Source organism: Panthera onca, chromosome D1 (genome assembly GCF_046562875.1).
Source record: "Panthera onca isolate mPanOnc1 chromosome D1, mPanOnc1 haplotype 2, whole genome shotgun sequence".
NCBI lineage: Eukaryota > Metazoa > Chordata > Mammalia > Carnivora > Felidae > Panthera > Panthera onca.
In genome coordinates, this window is record NC_138348.1 from 57201472 (window position 1) to 57224907 (window position 23436).

The 23436-nt window shown below is 36.2% G+C and overlaps 1 protein-coding gene across 2 annotated transcripts in view; it reads right to left on the minus strand.

The window, feature by feature from the left end:
- Nucleotides 1-23436, minus strand: part of RAB6A (RAB6A, member RAS oncogene family) — an 86452-nt gene that overhangs the window by 26465 nt on the left and 36551 nt on the right. Inside the window, exons 2-5 of one of the 2 annotated variants that reach the window (XM_060605672.3) lie at nt 15761-15819; nt 6495-6548; nt 5002-5107; nt 2912-3023 (exon numbers count right to left, since the gene is read on the minus strand). In XM_060605672.3, the coding sequence (XP_060461655.1) occupies nt 2912-3023; nt 5002-5107; nt 6495-6548; nt 15761-15819 (331 nt within the window). Of the gene's footprint in view, nt 1-2911; nt 3024-4829; nt 4936-5001; nt 5108-6494; nt 6549-15760; nt 15820-23436 lie in introns of both variants that reach the window. The other variant, XM_060605671.3, reaches the window with a different exon arrangement.

Sequence of the window (23436 nt, forward strand, 5' to 3'; positions counted from 1 at the left end):
GAGCCACCCAGGCGCCCCTGAAATAAACATTCTTGTATGTTCATTTTTTTCCCCACATTTGTGCAGGTGTATCTGTGCAATTACTGGAGGTGGGTTTGAGTCAGTGAGTATTTTATTTATTTTTTTTAATTTTTTTTTTTTAACGTTTATTTATTTTTGGGACAGAGAGAGACAGAGCATGAACGGGGGAGGGGCAGAGAGAGAGGGAGACACAGAATCGGAAACAGGCTCCAGGCTCTGAGCCATCAGCCCAGAGCCCGACGCAGGGCTCGAACTCACGAACCGTGAGATCGTGACCTGAGCCGAAGTCGGACGCTCAACCGACTGAGCCACCCAGGCGCCCAAGTCCATGAGTATTTTAAATTCTGATACTGTTAAACTGCTTCATCCCAATATATTAGTTACATTTTCAGTATATGAAGAGTTCTTGTTTATTAAATTCTTGTCAATACTATGTATTATCAATCTTCTGAATAACAGCTGATCTAACAGGTAAATATGATCTTCATATCGATAATATTCAGACTTAACCAATCTTTGTCTTTATGGCTTTAGGGTTTCATGTCATGATTCTAAGAAAAAATTTTTATTAAAAACAATATTTTTTATTTTTTTAATTTTTTTTATGTATATTTATTTTTGAGACAGAGAGAGACAGATCATGAGCAGGGGAGGGGCAGAGAGAGGGAGACATAGAATCCGAAGCAGGCTCCAGGCTCCGAGTTGTCAGCACAGAGCCTGACGCAGGGCTTGAACTCACAAACCATGAGATCATGACCTGAGCCGAAGTCAGACGCTCAACCGACTGAGCTACCCAGGCTCCCCTTATTAAAAACAATATTTTTTAATGCTTGTTTTTGAGACAGAGAGAGATAGAATGTGAGTGGGGGAGGGGCAAAGAGAGGGAGACACAGAATCTGAAGCAGGCTCCGGGCTCTGAGCTGTCAGTACAGAGCTCAATGTGGGGCTCAAACTATTGAACAGTGAGATCATGGCCTGAACCAAAGTCAGACACTTAACCCACTGAGCCACCCAGGCGCTCTTCATGTCATGCTTATAAAAGGTCACCCACTCACTACCAAAACATTTTTCTTCTAATTCTTTTTTAACAAACATTTAAATATTTTACTCATTTTAACATTAATTTAGTGGAATGAACAAGGCTTTAATTTTTAAAAAATATTAACAGTTGAAGGGTGATAGTCTGGCAAAAATTGCTGAGAAAGGCAGTAATTCCAAACCAATGAACATACATTACCTTGAAGAAAAAATTACTTCAAGTATAATTTTCTAGCATTTGTGTACTCAACTGAAATATTACACAATAAAAGAATAGATGATATACTCATCCATTTGGCTAACTCTACCTGTTAAAACAAAACAATTCAGACACACAATTTTTCTATTTAAAAATTAAAGTATTGGCCGGGGGGGGCGCTCAGTCACTTAAGCATCCAATTCTTTTTTTTTTTTTTAATTTTTTTTTTTAACGTTTATTTATTTTTGAGACAGAGAGAGACAGAGCATGAACGGGGGAGGGTCACAGAGAGAGGGAGACACAGAATCTGAAGCAGGCTCCAGGCTCTGAGCTGTCAGCACAGAGCCCAACGCGGGGCTCGAACCCACGGACCGTGAGATCATGACCTGAGCCGAAGTCAGACGCTCAACCAACCGAGCCACCCAGGCGCCCCTAAGCATCCAATTCTTGATTTCAGCTCAGGTCATGCTCTCACAGTTCATGGGATCAAGCCCTGCGTTGGGCTCCATGATGACAGTGTGGAACCTGCTTGGGATTTTCTCTCCCTCTTTCTCTCTGCCCCTGCCCTGCACACACGCGCACGCACTCTCTCTCTCTCTCAAAATAAACATTAAAAAAGAAAATAAAAGAACTAGAGACTCTCTACTAGAAGAATATATACCTATATCATTTTGAAATTCTCATAGTGTAGATAAATAAAATAGTGAAAATTTATGATGCCAATTGATGTCCAAACAATTATTTTCATAAAAGAAAGATGATTATACTCTGAGTTTACTTTTAAATCAAGAAAAACTTTTTTGTCAGTGTACTACCAATTCCAAATGAAGTACCATGGGAAGAAATGGGCTTAACATTTGCACAAGCCTTGGAACATATTGGATTTCTTTGCAACATTTTAATTAATAGTACAAATTCAATACCTGAATTTCAATATCCATCTCATGAATAAACAAACAGCAATAGTAAAAGCTTCTACTATTAAGTGAAATGGTCAAGACTATTTAAAGCAGAAAGACTATCCAGTAGATTACTTAGGATGCTGAAGGCAGATATTCAAGCCATGGGCTCTACAGTGAATGTTAATAATTTTGCATCCTGTGACTTGAATATGGCTTTGCTCATTTGACTAAGGTATTACAATCAAGCTATTCAGTTCAACTACACAGTCTGGTTCAACCATACAACTTATAAAAAGAAAAGAAAAACTACACCACTGAATTATAATGAATATTTATAAGAAGTCTACCAAAAGAGTGTGCATTTAATCATTATGAATAATTTTTAAAGATAGGATTTGTTTCTTCAAACATTTTGTCCTTTAACAGAATACTGCTCATGTTTATGAGGCCTAAAAAATGCAAAATAGTTACCAGCTTCGTGTGTAAACAATCTTTGTTTCCCCCCACATGTAAACAATCTTGCACAAGAACTATTTACACATGGGCTTACACAAAACAAAAAAACTCATTTTCCTTTAAGGAAATGTTCAATGTTTACATTTATATTTCAGGTTCTCACACTGAAGAAAAGGGGGGTATAAACTTAAGAATTAAACATGTCTCCTTTCAAAACAATTCTTCAGTAATAAAAATAACAGGTTGTTTAAGGAAGAAATCAAACATTCGATACACATACAAAATCACTCTATACCTCTTGTCAGCAAGATCTGTTTTATTTCCTACTAGCATGATGATAACATCACTTCCTCTTTCTGTTCTGACATCATCAATCCATTTTGTAGTTTGCTGGAATGAGTTAACATCTGGTATAGGAGGGTGGACAGAGAGATTAGTGTTACCTCAAAGTCTCCCCAAGTGACAGACTAAAAAAACAAAAACAAACGAAAACAAACCCTGGAAGTTGGAGGGGGGGGGTGGCACATTAGGACCCACTTTTAATGTGCCTGCAACATAACTCCATTTTATCTGAGTACAACTGTCAGTGACAAATCACAAAAATAAAGTCCTCAAGGTTCCTTTTATAGTATAAAAATTTTGAACATGACCAAATGAATGCAATGTACCATTTATAATAAAAATTAAAAAAAAAAAAGCTTTTTAAAATTTAAGGACAGCTACGGCAGATAACATGGTGTCACATTGCCACAACATTTTTTTGATTACTTACACATACCCAACATGACAAAGAAAGCATCTCCAAAAGTATGTCAGCCAGTAAATCCCAACACATCCAGAAAATTTGTAAAGCTTTAAATAGCTTTAAACACCACTCTGTTTGCACTGCTTATTCAGTTTGTGATCACTTTAACTTGAAGTTTATTAGTTTAATGCACCAGAATCACTTGTAACAAAATCCATCTTTCCTAGCACCCAATTCTAAGTAGAATACTTAAACACTTTTTATAGCAGCTCCAGAAAACAGTTTACTAATATTTTAACCACATGTGCATTTTTAAAGAAAAAGACACCAGGTTTCATTTGATTTGGTTAAAGTAAGCACAAACATTTTAAAGCTGCAAAACTTGTCAATGCACAATGAACATACATTGTTTTAAACAAGTAGCAACCCAAAGTAAAGCTTCAAGAAAAGAAAGATTGCATATAGCACATACCCCACCCCCCCCCAAAGGTCTCTGAATGCAAACTTGTAACTTATAATTCTGCCATTGCAATTATTAAGTAGTTATGACTTCTAGCAGATATACAAAAATGTATAATATCACTAACGCAAATCAATAGTTTGTATATGTAACACTCTTTTTGAAATAAGTCTAAGATGTGACACTATTCTGGTTTTCCTACAAATTATGGACTACTATATGGAATGATGGCTTAATATTGCCTGATATATATAATAAACCAATTTACAAAGACAATTTTAATCAGAGAGCATTTCCCTGTCAGTCACCATGTTCTGTGGGAAATTTACAGGCACTTAAAATGCCAAAGACATTATTCAGTCTTTAGGGAAAAGAAAAAGGAAGATCATCACTTGTTTTAGTCTCCTATTTAAAATTTCTTTTTGGAGAGAAATGAAAGTGTAATTTGTTAGCAAAAAAGTCAGTCACAGAATCCAGATGTGATTCAAATGAAAATGATTAATAGAAAACTGCACATTACATGTTTTCTCTGCCTTCTCTAGAGAGAGGATGGCTGGAAGTGGAAAGCAGAGAAAAGTTGGCTAGCAGAAGCTTTTAATAGCCTCAACAGAGAGCCTTGGAGAATCTGAAAATGTTGGCAAGAGGCTTAAATGCAGATTATTTTATTTTAGAGAAATCTGAGATCAAGTTAAATGAAAAAGGAGACATTCTTCCAACCATAATTATGGTGTGACTTAGGGATAACAGGATACTAAGAAAGCCTTGGAGAGAATTCATGATTAGATCTGAAGGAAAATTTCCATGGCAAAAAAACCTGGCACAGTGGAAATAAAGCATATTGGTACATACACAAAAGCAAATATTTCTGACCTAGCTGGTCTATAAGGTTTGCTATGACAAAACTCATTTTTACATGCTAGTATAGAAAACAAGCACAAGACAAGAACATGCATGCAGCTAAGCTAAAGGTTGAAAGAAGATTAGAAATGCATAATTCCCCCCACTCACTTGTGATATCATAAACAACAACTGCCACAGTGGAGTCACGAATGTAGCTAGGAATCAAGCTCCTGAACCGCTCTTGACCTGCTGTGTCCCATAATTGCAATCGTACCTAACAACAAAATCAGTCAAACAAGCAAGAAAAATAAGAAAGGTCAACCCGTTGCAAAATACCTACTTGTGATATCGTAAACTACTACGGCTGCAGCAGAATCACGGATGTAACTGGGAATGAGGCTACGGAAACGTTCCTGACCCGCAGTATCCCACAGCTGCAGCCTGATCTGTGGGATGGGAAAAAATAAATAAAAAAAAAAAAAAAAAACCAAACTCATACTAAAAATAAAAAAGAAATAATGTTTTTAAAGGGGAGAAGGTGGGAAGGAGGTAAAAAGCAGACTCATGCAAAAGGTTGCAGGGAGGTGAAGAATGAAAATAACACAAAACTCCTTTCCTTTTTCAAAAGAGAATAATATTAAAAATTTGCTCTGTAGGTACATGACTTAAAAATGGCAATAGGGGAATATTTCACAGAATCAGAAATACAGCTCCCTTTTTTTCACTCCCTATAACCTCTCTTTGAATCTTATGCCTTCCAGACAGCAAAAAGTAGATTCTGTTGACGTTCAGTGAGCATAAAAGGGAAAAATGAAAGTAAATGTCAACAAGCAGCCCTGGCTATCAGAGTAAAGGAGTGAGCGCTTCTCTGAAAGCCTCTCTGAAGTTAAAAGCATCTCTTTTCTATTGAGTCCAGAAATTGGGTCTTTGACTACTGTGCTTATGTTTCTCCCACATGTTTCTTCCCAGAACACTGTACATAACCCAACAAAAAAGGAAAAATATCTTTTTGCAACTCTACATAAAAATTTCTTTATTTTCTTACTTTTTCACATCTACATTTGAGGAAGAAAAGCCTGAAAACAAGTAGTACTGTACTATTATAAAGCAATTTCTAAGCTTTCAAAATTTAAGAAATGGCATGCTAAACATTAAAACATAAAAGAAAAACCCACACACTTCTAGGAAATAACATTAGAAGCACAATAATGTTTTTTTGGGTCTAGGTCCTGAAATAATGCATTTAAGACAGTCACTGCTTAGTTGATAGGAATCTCTTCCAGAGACAATAGGCTGGAATACACTGTGCTTAAAGGGAGCATTCCAAAAGACAGGTGTCTAAATCCAACAAATAAATAACATATTACTTCTTCTATTCACAGTCACTTCGGTATACATCATATTCTGACAAATAAAATCTCGAAATTCACAAATGATGTGATATTCAAATGAAATATTTCTGAATGCTTCAAGAGTAGCACTCAAAAAGTCTTTAGCAGCTCTAATTTCTTGATGAAAATACTCTTCATTATCTCAATGCTATCTATCTGTTATCATTTTTCCAAATCAGGATGACATATTTTATTTAGCAAGCCTAGGGCCTTCAGGGCTTTCCAATAACTTGGCCTTCTCTCCCCTTTGCATTTTACTTGGGGATTAAATCAGAATGCTAAGTACTACCACTCTGTAATAACAGTTTTTCTCAAAGCTTATACACTAACTTTGTCAACTTTACTAAGAACTTCTTACAATGACAATTACTGATTACAGCTCTGATCACAGTTTTCTATCCTGGAGTGCTGCAGAAAATTGCACACTGAAAACATTACTCACTGTTCGATCCTCCAAGTACATTGTTTTTGATAAAAAGTCAATACCAATTGTTGCCTGTAAAACAAAATAAAACAAAAAAATTAAATAATAATAATAGTTTAATGGCAGTCAGCAGTTTAGGGTTCAAATGATAATTATGACTTCTATAATTAGAAGAAATAATTAATAAACATATCATAGCTAAGTATAAATGACCAAAATTTTTAGTGATAATGGCTTCCACCACTGAACATGTGCTGTGTAGTAAGGGATTCTTTAAGGCCCTTTACATGACCATCTCTAATCCTCATACATCTCTGCAAGGGTAGCTATTGTCATCCCTATTTTAATCTTTTATAGTTAATAATATTGGGGTTCAGAGAAGTTAAAAAACTTGTCTAGGGAAACAAAGCTTTTGCTATGGAGCTGAGAGTAAAAGCCCAGCTTTTTCCAATATATAATGATTTATATACATTTATACTTATACACACACACACACACACACATATATATATAAAATTTTAAAGTGTGGTAAAATACACATAACAAAATTAATCATCTTAACCATTTTTAAAAATACTACTTTTTGGGAGTAGTTTTAGGTTGACAGCAAAACTGAAAGGTACAGAGATTTTCCATATACCCCCACCCCCACATATGCATAAAACCCCCTACTATCAACATCCCCCACCAAAGCAGTACCATTGTTACAGCTGATGAACCTACTGACACCGATTTTATACATATACATAAGTATATATAAAATATAAACATTATATATTATACAAATAAATAATATATATAAAATATATAAACTTAAAATTATATATACATATAATTACACACATACATATATATATACATATATATAATTTCTTTTAAGTTTATTTATATATTTTGAGATAGAAAGCACAAATGCGCCGGGGGGGGGGGGGGAAGGTGGGCAGCAGAGAGAGAGAGAGAGAGAGAGAGAGAGAGAGAGAGAGAGAGAGAGAGGAGAGAGAGAGAATGAGAGAATGAATCCCAAGCAGACTCTGCACTGTCAGAGCAGAGCCTGATGCGGGACTCAAACACACAAACCGTGAAATCATGACCTGAGCCTAAGTAGGACACTTAAAAGACTGAGCCACCCAGGCGTCCCTGACACTCATGTATTTTTTTAAGACAGATTTTACTTCTAAATTGTGGTAAAATACGTATCATAAAATGTGACATTTTGACCATGTTAAGTGTACAATTCCACGGCAGTGATTGCATCCACAATGATGTACCACTGTCAACACTATCTGTTTTTAACACTTTTTTATAACCCCAAACAAAAACTCTGTGCCCATTAAGCAATAACTTATTATAATGTATGGATATATCAAAATTTCTTTATCCATTCATCTACTGTCGGACATGGGTTGTTTCCATCCTTTGGCTACTGTGAGTTCCTATTTTCAATTCCTCAGTATATACTTAACAGTGGAATTGTTAAGCCATATGACAATTCTATTTAAACTTTGTGAGGAAATGCTAGACTGTCTTCCCACAGTAGGAGCATCATTTTAAATTTCCAATAGCAATGTATGAAGATTCCAATGTTTCCACATCCTTGTCAGCATCTGTTAGTTTCTCTTTTTAAATATATAATACTCAACCTAGAAGGTAGGAAATGGAATCTTTTTGTGGTTTTGATTAACAGTTCTCTAGTGACTAATAATGTTGAGCATCTTTTCATGTGCTTACTGGTCATATGTACATCCTCTCTGAAGAAATGTCTATTCAAGTCCCTTGCCCACTTTTATTATTTTTTTTTTTACATTTATTTATTTTTGAGAGACAGAGCACAAGTGGAAGAGGGGCAGAGAGACAAGACACAGAATCCGAAGCAGGCTCCAGGCTCTGAGCTGTCAGCACAGAGCCCAACGTGGGGCTCCAATTCACAAACCATGAAATCATGACCTGAGCTGAAGTCCAATGCCCAACCAATTGAGCCACCCAGGTGCCCCTCCCTTGCCCATTTTAAAATTAAGTGTGTCATTTTATTATTGATTTATAGTTCTTTATATATTTTAGATATCAAGCCCTTATCAGATATGTAATTTTCAAATATTTCCTCCCATTCTATAGGTTGGGCCTGGTGCTTTAATTGAAAACCAGTTGTCAATAGATATATGCATTTATTCATGAACTCTTAATTCTATTCCACTGGCCTATATGTCTATCTTTATTTTGATTACTGTAGCTTTGCAGTAAATTTTGAAATTGGGGGTGGGGGAGCCTGGGTGGCTCAGTTGGTTAAGCACCAACTTTGGCTCACGTCATGATCTCACAGCTCATGAGCCTGCTTTGGATTCTGTGTCTCCCTCTCTCTCTCTGCCCCTTCCCTGCTTCCACTCTGTCTCTCTGTCTCTCTGTCTCTCTCTCTCAAAAATAAAATAACTGTTAAAAAATTTTTTTGAAATCAGTATTAGTCTTCCAATTATTATTTTCCTTTTTCAAGACTATTTTGGCTTCTGTAAATTAGAATTGACTCTTTCATTTCTACACAAATGGCAGCAGAAATCTGACAGGGATTGCACTGATTCTGTAGACTGCTTTGAGTAGTTAGTATTGACATCTTAATATTAAGTCTTCCAATCCCTTTGCCTGGGATGTCTCTCCACTTACTTAAGTCATCTTTAATTTGTGTGTGTGTGTGTGTGTGTGTGTGTGTGTGTGTGTGAGCAGTGCTTTGTAGATTTCAATTATATACCGACTTTTATTAAGAAAGCAAACAAGCATACAAGCAAGCAAGCAAGCAAGCAAGCAAGCTAGCGTTCTCCTTTATCCTAAACTATGTGACTACATATTACAAGTGTATCTCTCTCTATATAATTCCATCATATGACATTTAATCTGAAAGTGTGTATCCTATTCTGTTATAGGCTGGGAATAATGGGCTTATAAATTCGAATTATTGTGCAAAAGCATCTAATTGACAAACCTGAAAAATATATAGGAATGGTATAGGGCTACATTTAAGAAATCTCATTAGCAGAACCTCATTTAATCAGATAATGTGGTAGAGGCAGCTAATTGTCTAGACAAATATCCCACTTTCCCCTTCTTCCTTATTAAAAAAATCAAACATTTATTTAAATCCATACTTTTCCCATTAAAAAGACTACATTTTCCAGTCTTCTTTGTGCTTTAAATGGGGTTGACTCAGTTGAGAGGTGCACTGTTGGTATTTTTCCTTTTCTCCTTCTTCCTGCCTGGATATGGATACCACACCCAGAACTCCAGAAACCATTCAGTAACCATGAAGCAACCTTCACAAGGAAGTCATATATGAATGAGATCTGATTAAATTTAGAAGGCATCTTAGTCCCAGAGGACCATGGAGCTGCCACACAAGCCCGGGACTACTTTACCTCTAAACTTTTTACATGAAAAAAATTCTCATATCACTTACTAATGTTATTTTATGTTTATTATAAACAGCCAAAAGTAATTTTAATAGCTACAAACAAAAATATGCATTCTCAGATCTCACAGTCAACACATATAAATGTTTTTTAAAATTAGTACAAAGTAAGACTTTATGATAAAATGTATAATAATCCCCTCCTTCCACTGCACTATCCTAGTTTTGGGACATCATTCATACACTGAACTCATAAAGGTCAAAATTAACCTGAAAAGCATAGCCTGTTCCTGCCTGCTCTTCTTTTCAGTTAATTTTATTCCAAGCAGAGCTACAATGGCAAAGAAGTCGATCAGCCACAGGAATTAAGCCAACAGCAGGAAAAATAGAAAGAATGGCTAGGAAACTAAACATTATCAGCTATTCTAGGATCTTAAATGTTACTGATGTGGAACTAATTCAAACTTTCATAAAAGAGGGATGAGACATCAGTGCTGCCTCTTGCTCATCTTCTTTATAGAAATGCAGAAGGCAATAATTGTAGAAGAAACCAAAGGTTAGAGAAAATTCTCCCACATATCTTAATTTATAGCTTCACATTATTTTAAGTGTTAATTAATTCACTGGGTAAGGAAAGTCTACTTTGTAAAAGACAAAAAATTAAACTGAGTATTTTTATTGTGGGAGCACACAATTCAAGATTGAATAATGACTTACCTAAATACATCAGCATCAAGATAATAATGATAACTGTAGTTTGGATATTTATACTTGGATGCTCTCCACTCAGAACAGTGTTTATGTGCCCCAATAGCAATTTTCTAAAATACTGCAGATGTAAACTACTATTTTGTCTGACTTCCTTCCTACATAACTGTTTATCACCTTTTCTGATGCCATACACAGTCGAGACCCCTCAACATCATGATTTTAAGGAACATGAGTTTTCCTACACAAAAGTAATTAAGTAAGGAAAACAAGTTTTCCTCTGTACCAAGCAATGATAATCAGCTTCCTTTGTGGTCCAAACATACAAAGTTCTGTTGCCTAGCTGCTGCTTTCCCTAGCAGGAGAAGATAAATCAAGAGTAAGTGTTGAGAAAGGCAAAGACTAGAATAAAGAAAGAAAAGAGTGGACAAGTTAAAGAAGAGTCTATCTAACATTGACTAATAGAGATAAGTAAAAACAATGAAGAAAGGCAAAGGATCCCAGAAGCAAGACACTGATATGGGTTCCATTTTAGAAAGGTAACCATCCCATTACTACACATGTTTATGTATATTTATGTATGTGTATATTTATGTATGTATGTATACTTTTCTCTTAGATATCTTTGTGCCACATTACTTAGAACAGAAACTATGTAGAATCTATTTCAGAAATGAGTCGCTATAATAGGCATAAAATTTTACTTATGCAAGGTGAACAAGTTCTAGAGATCATTGTGCATATATTTAATACTGTATTGTATACTTAAAAATCTGATTAGGAGGTAGATTTTATATTAAGTGTTCTTAGCACAGTTTGAAAAAAAAAGGAACTGTTCTCCCCCTACCTCCCATAAAATGACAATACTTCTGATAGGAGAAAAAAGAGTCCTTAAAAATTAAAGGAAATTTAAAAATAAGAAATCAAACACTGGATGAGAAAAGTAGTCCCATTAGTGGGGCGGGGGGGTGGGGGTTGGGTGCAGATTTTATTTCCATATAACAAAGTATAATTTTGTGTAGAATAATTTAAAGCTTTAACTTAAAGAGGTTAAGGATGTATTTGATCACCACCATCTTCCTAGAAAAATTCACTTAAGCTGTTTTAAACATTTCAGTATTTTAAACTATACAACCCTGAATTTATGGGGTTTTTTTTTCCAATTAAGACAAATACTTTATTCAAATCCATCAGAGAAATGGACAGCGTGGGTTGTAACAAAGCATTATGCTTTAAAGCACAGATCAGTAATTGTATATAAAGAGTATACACTGCTACATACAAATTAAATTGATCAGAGCACAACTTTAAAGCAGCACCTTTGTGATTTTTTTTTTTTTAATTTTTTTTTTTTTATTATTTTTTTTTTTTTAATTTTTTTTTTTCAACGTTTTTTTTATTTATTTTTGGGACAGAGAGAGACAGAGCATGAACGGGGGAGGGGCAGAGAGAGAGAGGGAGACACAGAATCGGAAACAGGCTCCAGGCTCCGAGCCATCAGCCCAGAGCCTGACGCGGGGCTCGAACTCACGGACCGCGAGATCGTGACCTGGCTGAAGTCGGGACGCTTAACCGACTGCGCCACCCAGGCGCCCCAATATTTTTAACTTTAGTACTCCTCTCCTCCTTCATGTTCTCCTTCAACTGAATCCACACCAACCTCTTCATATCCTTCTCAAGGGCAGCCATGTCCTCAGAGGCTTCAGAAAACTCTTCTTCATCCATGCCCTCACCCACATACCAGTGAACAAAGGCATGCTTAGCACACATCAGGACATCAGGTCCAGGTGAGCCCAGGCCTCAGCAATGGCTGTGGTGTTGCTCAGCATGGCTGTACTTTGGCCAGGTCTCCACCAGATACCACAATGGGAGGCTGATAATTAATGCCAACTTTGAAGCCAGTGGGGCACCAGTCTATAAACTGAATGGTACCCTTGGTCTTGATGGTGGAAATGGCAGCACTGACATCTTTGGAAACCATGTTGCCACAGTACAACATGCAGCAAGCCATGTATTTTTTTTTTTTTTTTTTTTCTTTTAAATGTTTATTTTTGAGAGAGAGAGAGGACGAGTGGGGGAGGGCAGAGAGGGAGACAAAGAATCTAAAGTGGGCTCCAGGCTCTGAGCTGTCTGCACAGTGACTGATGCGGGGCTCAAACCCCCAAACCGTGAGATCATGGCCTGAGCTGAAGTTGGACACTTAAACTGAGCCACCCAGGTGCACAGCAAGCCATGTATTTACCATGGTGAGAATCATATTTCACCATCTGGTTGGCTGGCTCAAAGCATGCATTAATGATCTCTGCTACAGAAAGCTGTTCATGGTAGCCTTTCTCAGCAGAGATAACAGGAACATATGTGGCCAGAGAGAAGTGGATGTGGGGATAAGGCACCAGGATAGTCTGGAATTCTGTCAGATCAACATTCAGGGCTCCATCGAATCTGAGGGAAGCAGTGATGGAGAACACAATTTGACCTATCAACCTATTTAGTTTAGTGTTGGCTGGGCATTCAATATTGAGGTTTCCACGACAGATAGCATAGATGGCCTCATTGTCTACCATGAAGGTGAATTTATGTTGATTGCCACTTTGTAACAGCCTTTGGAATAAGAAACCCTCTAAATTCAAAGTAATCTCAGAAGTTAGTCTGAGCAATATAATCTTTCTCAAATAAACGAATGAATCTAAAACAGAAATAAACAAAAAAAGAAAAATCTGTGGGTTTATAACTGGATAAAGAAAATAAGTGGTGAATAAGAAGAGCAACTTTAAGAGAATCAATTCCAGATGCTCTACTTAAAAAGAACAGGTTTTTTTCTTTTTCACTTTGACATACTGCCCAAATTTTAGTCAATTAAGGACTCTTTTGACCAGTTTCCTTCTTTTTAAATGAAATGAATTCAGTGCAAAGGAATCATACAGAGAATGTGAATTATTAACTAAAGTTTATCATTTTTGTAAAATAAAACTTCACTTAAACTAAGTTTGATACATACATTACACATGGCTCCTATAAGCCCAATAATAAATTTCTAGCAATGAGACTAGCTCTTTAATTAGTCATTTCAGAAGTCTTTCTGATGTGTGTGTGACCGGGTGTATATAGGGAATCTTCAAATGATTCAATGAAGAACTCTTCACCTGATAACTAAGTTGGTAGCTAACTACAGAAGGTCAATTCTTCATATTCAAAGATAATACTTAATATATTGTCAAGCTGATTTCATTAAATAAGGACCTAGGGTACTACATTGTCCAAATTTTCCTGTTAGAGCTAAACTAAAAGAATATCTAGGACTGTACCTAATTGTTATAAAAACCTGTAACTCACATTGTTAATAAACGTCTCCTGTTAATGCCAAAGCACAATATTTTAGCTTCATTAGCAACAACTTTTCCACAAAGAACCAAAATCCTTCCCTATCTGTCAAATTCTATCAATATCACTATATTTATGTCAACATCACTACCCTTATATATGTCTGATTGAACAGCAACCTGAAGAAACAGCAATAGCACTTTAATATATGCTTGAAAGATCTACTTAATTTCACTGAGACCATGAGTGTAACAAAATCCTTTAGAAACACCCAGAGAACTCTAAATAGGCTCTAGCTAGTGAGTCTTTAGCCCAAGACTCTGACCCTAGTTCAGATTTTTTAGCCTATGGTATTTGGGTCTACTCCCGAACAGTTAAGCTTACATTTTTCAGGAATTTTCCACATATGGCTCAATGACATCAATATTTTTGTTAGTCTCTAAGACTTGTATTTGTAGTTTTTCTGATGAGAAGAGACAGAGCATTGCTCAGAATCAAGATACTGTACAAAAGACAAGGTCATCTAGGTAAGGCCTATAAGCCATAGAGTTGTAGGGACCCAAAAAATTGGGGATATATGATATAAAGGAGTCCAAAAGAAACTGAAGCACTCTTGTTGATTGAGCTATTTTTCATTTTTAAACTCGCTTTTCTCAGGTCTTATGAAGTAGCTAAACCATTTCTGAGATATTCAAAAGAATAATAAAATATATACAGTACATATTAACTGGTTTTTTATTTAAGAGACTTTTCTAAAATGTCAGATTTATGGATGAGTCATTTCTGTTCTATGATATTTATGGTTGTTAATAAAATGCTTAATTAAAAACAAATTCCTTCTGGGGCGCCTGGGTGGCGCAGTCGGTTAAGCGTCCGACTTCAGCCAGGTCACGATCTCGCGGTCCATGAGTTCGAGCCCCGCGTCAGGCTCTGGGCTGATGGCTCGGAGCCTGGAGCTTGTTTCAGATTCTGTGTCTCCCTCTCTCTCTCTGCCCCTCCCCCGTTCATGCTCTGTCTCTCTCTGTCCCAAAAATAAATAAAAAACGTTGAAAAAAAAAAAAAATTAAAAAAAAAACAAAAAACAAATTCCTTCTTAGGATGATGGAAATGTTCTTAATCTTGACTGTGGTGGTAGCTTCATAGGTATACACATCTATCAAAACATGTCAAAATATAAAGAGTTAATTCTTTACTACTATGAGATTTTAACAGTTCTGTATGTTTGGGATAACAGTTCTTTACCATGTGTCCTTTGCTTGTTTTAGGTTTAGTTTACTTTTCTAATTTCTTAAAGTAGAAGGTTAAATTACTGATTTAATGTACTTCTTCTTTTCCTTACAGCACTGCTTTAGCTGTATCATATAAATTTTGGTATGTTGTGGTTTCTGTTTTTTTTTTCCATTTGTCTCAAAGTATTTTCTAATTTCTTTTGTGATTTTTTTTCTTTGACTCACTGGTTATTTGGGAATTTGCTATTTAATTTCCACATATTTGTGGATTTCCAAAATCTCCTTCTGTTAATGATTTCTAATTACATTACTCATTTATTCTTGACTTTAAGTGTAGATCAAAAGGTCAGATAATCCTAGGCTTGAACCACATAACAGAGTACCTACAATCACTCCTACCTCTGTCCCAAATGGTAATTACCAATAATCTTTTGGAAAGGACTTTGGAAGAGGAGATAAAGAAATCAAGTGAAAAGACTGAGGACAATGAGCAAAATCAGTTATACTCTGTATTTATAAAGCATTTTACAGATTACAGAAAGTGCTTTTATGTAAATGTGAACTTTTAAAAAGTCCTTAAATATTACTTTTAACACAAAATAGAGACAATCAGTAAGTTGGCAAAAATAAAATACCTGGTAGGTGTTGTCAAAACTGTCATACATGAATCTGGTGATCAAGGATGTCTTTCCAACTGAAATGAAAAGGAAAAAGATTCACTTAGTTAACATATTACACTGGGTTCTCAAGCCATTCTTCTACAGAGGACTGCAATTACAGTCAGTGGGAAATATCTGCAATGGTTCTACTACTAATAATTTTAAGATATATAGCCCCTATTTGTTGAAACACCTTTCTCTAATAACAGATAACAATCTCTCAAATTAAGAGCACAGGTAAAGAGTATATAGTTAAGAATTGAGGAAAATGAAAAGATGGAGGAAAACAATCAATTATGTTGACATTTCTAATTCACAAAAGGGCAAGCAGATATTCACTTGGGCCCTAACAAACAGAACTAGGATTAGACTCTGAAGAAATTATAATTCACTTACTGGACAGTAACCTGGAAAAATTGAGGTTCACATTCACTTCATTTAATGAATCAAACTCCTGAGAATATAAAGACTAAAGATGGAGAATCCTAGGAGAAATAGGAGGGCCACAAGAACTACAATGTTTTAAGAGTAACAAAGAAGTGACAAGGAAAACTGTATTGAAACTCATCTCAGGATCACATCTCTCCACTTCTCTGGCAAGGCAATCCCAAAGATTCATAATACTACTTTGTGCTGGTATTTTCAGGTTAATCCACAGGAAAGTGTCACTAAATAAAAAATAGTGGAATACTGGCAATTTCCTTACCAATGGGCATACTCTCCAAGGGCAAGAGCCATATCTAATTTTCCTATTTTTCCAGTAGCTTGACACAGATCCAACAAATACTAAATTAATACAAGTAAGTGTATTAATTATGTCAATTAAAGAGTGCAAATAAGTATCTCAAATGCTCCCCCAAATGTAAAAGAGGTGTGATCCTGGCCTCTATATTATATTCTCTAATCTTATATCATATGAAAACCTGAGGAGAAAAAATGGGCCAAAGAAGGAAGAATCCCACTAAATCATGTACCCCAAATGTCTTATTTCAGAAAGCCTAAAACAGCATGTTGAAGAGAAAAGCTATAGCTAGTCCCCAGACCCTAGTCAAAAGCAAATTGATGTTTGAGAAGAAGTCTCTTTATAAAGCAACAGTGGAACTATGTACTTCTTCATTAGTAAATAGTACATATAGTTTCCATTTTTTAAAAAAAAACACCCACCACCTCTTTCACATAAAAGAGTAAAATGTATATTTGTAAAGCAGGCAGCACAGAAAATAACAAGAACAAAGTGAAAATTATGTATATCATACCACCCGTATACAACTAATGTTAGTATATGTTTTTCTGAAATATTTTTTATATTTAAAAATACATACTTAAAGGTAAAATGCTAGAACCATTCAAAGGAAAGCCAGAAACAATATACGCAGTACTATTTTGAACACTGATTGGACTCTATAAAGTAAATGTAGGGCACCTGCGTGGCTCAGTTGGTTGAGTGCCTGACTCTTGATTTCAGCTTAGGTCATCATCTCATGGTTCATGAAATCAAGCCCCATATTGGGCTCCAAACAGAACCTGCTGGGGATTCTCCCTCCCTGTCTTTCTACCCCTCCCCACCCCCTCAAAATAAGTAAGTAAACTTAAAAAAACAAAAAAAGGTAACATGGCCATAATGGCAGAAGAAATTATGTTGCACTACCTACCCAGCCTCCAGGTTTTAAAGAACCTGAACACAGACCATAAGAAAATACAAAATGAAAGATACTATATCCTTGAATGAAAAATAGCAAAGTGAGGTTTTCCAGTCTGTAATTTTTTGCGTGAAACACGACCATACTTAGGTTTCTGGCAGCCCACAACCTAACTGACTTGAGTTGGAGGACAAAGTTCAGGGCACAGAACAATTAGAAAGATTAGGGAAAGGAAGCTACAAAGAAAGTGAATAGGAAAATCTGCATTTAAAACATAAAACATCTCCATCCTTAGCTGATTTCCTAAACTACCTATGAGGATTGATGGGAAGACTTCAGGATTCCCAGTGAAAAGTAGCAGCTGGGTTTTGAAACAATTGAGCTACTACAGGACACGGGGAGTTTAGAGTTTGAATCAAGCCAAGGTAACTGCCTTCTCAGCCACAAAAAACTCTTTGGAGGAACAACAAAATCCAGAGTCTCTGTATACTTTCTCCAACATGTCTACTATATAATAAAAAAAATAGTAAATGCAAAGAAATAAAAACACATAATTCATACTCAAAAAAAGAAAGAAAGAAAACAGGCTCCAATCCAAGATGACCCAGATGTTACAGTTAGAAAACAAGGATTTAAGGCTGCGATTATAGATATATTCTCTGTGCCCCCCATATACAATATATATACACACACACACACATATACTGAATGACCTGAGCCGAATATTTGAACATGTACACACACACACACACACACACACACACACACACACACACAAAGGGACAGAGAGAGAATCTTAAGCAGGCTCCATGCTCATCACTGAACCCAACTTCCTATGACCCTGGGATCATGACCGGAGCCAAAATTAAGAGACGGATGCTCAACTGAATGAGCCACCCAGGCGCCCCAAACTCTTTTTTTTTTTAAAAAAAGTGACTCTTGATTTTGGCTCAGGTCTGATCTCGTGGTTCATGGGTTTGAGCCCTGCATCAGGCTCTGTGCTCACAGTGCGGAGCCTGCTTAGGATTCTCTGTCTCCCTCTCTCTCTGCTCTTCACCCCCGGCTCAAAAAAAAATAGACATTTTTTTTTTAAAGTAACAAAGAAGACTTTGCAACTCATGACATGAGATGAGCATAACCCTAACAAAGACATTACAATAAAGTGAACATTATGGATCAATTATCTCTCATCAACACAGACTCAAAATTCCTTAACAAAGTATTAGCAAATCAAATCCCTGTACATATAAAAATATCTTCATAAGTAGGTGGGGATTATCCCAGGAATAAAAGGTTAGATCATACAAAATAAATAAAATAATGTAATCCAGAATATTAACAGAATAAAAGAAATCTGTAAGTTTATCTCAATATATATATAAACATAGTATATGACAAAATTCAACAGATTCATGATGAAAACTCTAAGGAAACTAGTAAACCCGAAATGGAAGGAAAATGTAGCAATCAGATACAGTATACACAATGAAATCTATAGTCACCATTGTAATGGTAAACTAAACAGTTTCCTCCAAAGAATGGGGGGGGGGGGGGGGCGGGAAGCAAGGATGTCCAACCCACCACTTCTTTTTTACTTTTTACTTTTGTTTTTAGAGGGAGAGAGTGTGTGTGTGTAAGTGAGTGGGGGTGAGGGGCAGAGATACAGGAAGAGAGACTCTTAGGCTCTCAGTGCAGAACCCAACTCAGGGCTCAATTCCATGACCCTGGGATCATGACCTGAGCCAAAATCTAGAGTTGGACGCTCACCTGACTGAGCCACCCTGATGCCCTCAATCCACCACTTCTATTCAGTATGGTATTGGTGGTCTTAGCCAGTGCAATACTGATAAGAAAAATAAATAAAAGGCACACAAAACAATGTTCTCTTTTACTGATGACACGACTTCTCATGTAGAAGAATCCTAAGAAACGAAATTTTTAAAATCTACTAGGACTATAAACAAACAAACAAAAATCTACTAGAACTAGTATATTTGGCAAGGTCTCAGTACAGAAGGTCGATATACAAAAATCAACTGCGTTTCTAAATACCAGAAGCAAACAAAACCAAAAATGTTAAATTCCACATATGGTGAATAAACTTAACAAGATGTGTAAGAACTCTACATTGAAACCAAAACACTCTATATTTAAGAATATTAAGAAAATCTAAATAAATATAAAAATATACCATATACTAAATTAAGAGGAATCAATATTAAGATATCAATTTTCTCCAATTTACACGTTAAACATAATCTCAATCATAATCCCAACAGCCTTTAAAAAATGGAAAATGAGAAGCTGATTCTAAAGTTTACAAGAAAATGCAAAGGATCTAAAATAGTTAAAACAAACTTGAAAACAGTGAGCAACTAGGCTGTTGAATAACCACCTCTATCTCTGTGAGACCAAAACTTTTTCTCCTACCCAATGTCCCTAACAAAAGGAACTGAAAATCAACAATTTTAATTTTCTTCCACATTAGCATCTCAAGGATATTATAAGAAAATTAACAATTTATTTTAAATCTTAAACAACTTTCCAATATGAAATTAACATTTTATTCCCAAGCAAACATCTCCACTATAATGACACTGTTGTATCACAAGGAATTTTAGATAACAAATGTTTTCATCCTAATCCTTAACCTTTCCAAAATTTGGTAGAGATCTAATTTTTTTCTGCCAACTCTTGTTTAAGGAAAAGATTTAATTTTGCTAGCAACAGAGAAAAGTAGCACCGGGATGAAACTAACAAAACACAGTTAATGCGAAAAAGTGAAATTTTCTAAGTGATACATTAGGAAAGAAGATTTCAGAGAAATCTCAAGGTGGCTCTATTTCTTTCCTACCAACCCTTACAAAAATACTCTTCATTGATGAAAGCCATACCTTCAATTAATCCTAATTCTGCAAATTTGTCTCTAAAACTGTCATTAGATCTAAGGTCTAAGTAAGTTTATTTTATAGACATAATTTAAGATGAATTTAGGAACATGTGGGTAAAAGGTCTTTTTTTTTTTTTAAAGGGGGATTTAAAAACTTAAATGAAGGGCCTCTATGGAGCAAGCAAAAATAAAACAGTGCTCTCAATATATACTAAAAAAAGAGGCATTTATACTTAGTCCAGGGCTCTTTTTTCATTATGTTATTTATACCGTGCCAGACACTGCACAATGTTTCAGGACCATTTTTTCAATCTCAAAGCCATTTAAACAGCCACTGCAGCCTTAAGAAGACTATTCCACTTTTTAGAATGTTCTTTCTTATAAAAAGAGCAAATCAATTCCAAAAATCGGTAACCCCAGTCTAATAATAACAAAAAGATCAAATTCCAGCAGAGGAGCATCTCACAAAATACTTGACCAGTACTCCTCCAACTGTCAAGTTTATTAAAATAAAAAATCTGGGGCGTCTGGGTGGCTCAGTCGGTTAAGCGGCCGACTTCAGCTCAGGTCATGATTTTGCGGTTCGTGAGTTCGAGCCCTGCGTCGGGCTCTGTGCTGACAGCTCAGAGCCTGGAGCCTGTTTCAGATTCTTTGTCTCCCTCTCTCTGACCCTCCCCCGTTCATGCTCTGTCTCTCTCTGTCTCAAAAATAAATAAACGTTAAAAAAATAATAATAAAATAAAATAAAATAAAATAAAATAAAATAAAATATCTGATGGGTGACTGGGTGGCTCTGTCGGTTAAGTTTCCAACTTCAGCTCAGGTCATGATCTCACAGTTTGTGAGTTGGAGCCCCCCCACCAGGTTCTCTACTGATAGCGCAGAGCTTGCTTTGGATCCTCTTTCTCTCTGCCCTTCCCCTGCTCACGCTCTCTCTCTCTCAAAAATCAACATTAAAAAAAAAAAGTCTGAGAAACTGTTACAGCCAAGAGGAGCCTAAAGAGACATGAAAACTAATGTAATAGGATATCTGACAGAATCCTGGAACAGATAAAGGACACTGGGGAAAAAAGTAAGAAAACCTAAATAAATTATGGATTTTACATAATAATAATGTATAATATTGGTTCATTACTTATGAAAAATGTACCATATTAATGAAAGATGTCAATAATAGGAGAAACTGGGTACAGGTTTATGGGAACTATAGTTATCTTCTCAGTTTTTCTGTAAATCTAAAACTATTCTAAAAATTATAGCTTATTTTAAAATTGTTTAATTCGTTATTCATTTATCCTTAAAACAAAATAAAGCAAAAAAGGTAGATCAGTGGTTTCTTAGGGCTAGTAGGTAAAGTATAGAATCTTTCATGCATGATGGAGATGTTCTTTATTTTGTGATTATTGCACTGTCAAGCCTCAAAGAATTGTAGTTTTTAAGAGCGTGAGAGTATGAGTGGGGGAGGGGCAGAGGAAGAAGGAAGGAGAATCTTTTTTTTTTTAAGTTTATTTATTTATTTTGAGAGAGAGAGTGAGTGAACACATGCAAGGTTGAGGGACAGGTGGGGAGGAGAGAGGGGGAGAAGGAGAGAGAGGGAGAGAAAAGGAGAGAGAGGGAGAGAGAGGGAAGGGGGGGAGAGAGAGAGAAAGAGAGAGAGAGAGAGAGAGAGAGAGAGAGAATGAATGAATGAATGAATGAATGAATCTTAAGCAGGCTCCATATCCAGAGAGCCCAATGCGGGGCTCAATCTCACGAAACAGGACATCATGACCTGAGCCAAAACCAAGAGTCAGACACTTAACTGACTGAGACACCCAGTTGCCCCTTTTTTTGTTCAAATATTTACTTAGAGAGAGAGAGAGAGAGAGAAAACACATGAGCCAGCGGGGGAGGGGCAAAGAGACGGAGAGAGAAAATCCCAAGCAGGATCGGCAAAACCTGACGTGGGGCTCAATCTCAACCCCACTAGATCAAGACCTGAGCCAAAATCTAGAGTAGGGCACTTAACCAACTGAGCCACCCAGGTGCCCCTGAAGTGCAGTTTATTGTTTATAAATTAGACAACAGCCTTCCTCAGTAAAACTAATAAGGAAAAATAATTTGTCACAAAACAGCCTCAATAAAACAAACTGCAAAAGTTTCATTTAAGTGAAGTTTCAAGCAATCGGTAGATTTCTCAAAGATTCAATATTCTAGGACAGTGGGCTCCTAAGTATTCTGACTATAAAAGAACATTAACATATACATTTAAAATTCCAATCCAGTATACAATTACATTACTGAAGTAAAAGTTTTATGAAACTGCTATGGACTATGCATTCTGATATTTTCTCTCCATTGTTTTGTAGGCTAATTGCCAGAACTATTGATAGGATGATTAGATTTCTGGGGCTGGCTTTAAAATATTCCTATGTAGGGGCTCCTGGGTGGCTCAGTTAGTTGAGCGTCCAGCTTCGGCTCAGGTCATGATCTCACGGTTTGTGAGTTTGAGCCCCACATCGGGCTCTGTGCTGACAGCTCAGAGCCTGGAGCCTGTTTTGGATTCTGTGTCTCCCTCTCTCTCTGCTCCTTCCCCTTGTGCTCTGTCTCTCTCTGTCTCTCTCAAAAATAAACATTAAAAAAGATTTTAAAATATTCCTATGGACATCAGTCTTCTGCCCAAACTCAAAAGAAATGAGGTCGGTATTTTTATCAAGTATGATGTTATTTGTAGGGTATTTTGGGGGAAGGGGGTTCCTGGTAAATATCCTTTATCAGATTTAGGATGTTCACTTCTGTTCTTAATTAAAAGCGTACTGAGGGGCGCCTAGGTGGCTCAGTTGGTTGAGTGTCTGATTTCGGCTCAGGTCATGATCTCACAGTTCAAGCCCCGCATCAGGCTCTGTGCTGACAGCTCAGAGCCTGGAGCCTGCTTCGGATTCTGTGTCTCCCTCTCTCTCTCTGCCCCTTCCCCACTAGTGCTCTGTCTCTCTCTCAAAAATAAACATTAAAAAAATTTTTAAGTGTAACTAATTACAAATAGGTTTTTAATTTTGTGATATGCTTTTTCTACATCTACTGAAATGACTATATGGTTTTACTCCTTTAAGTTAATGGAATGAATTAGAATGGCTGACTTTCAA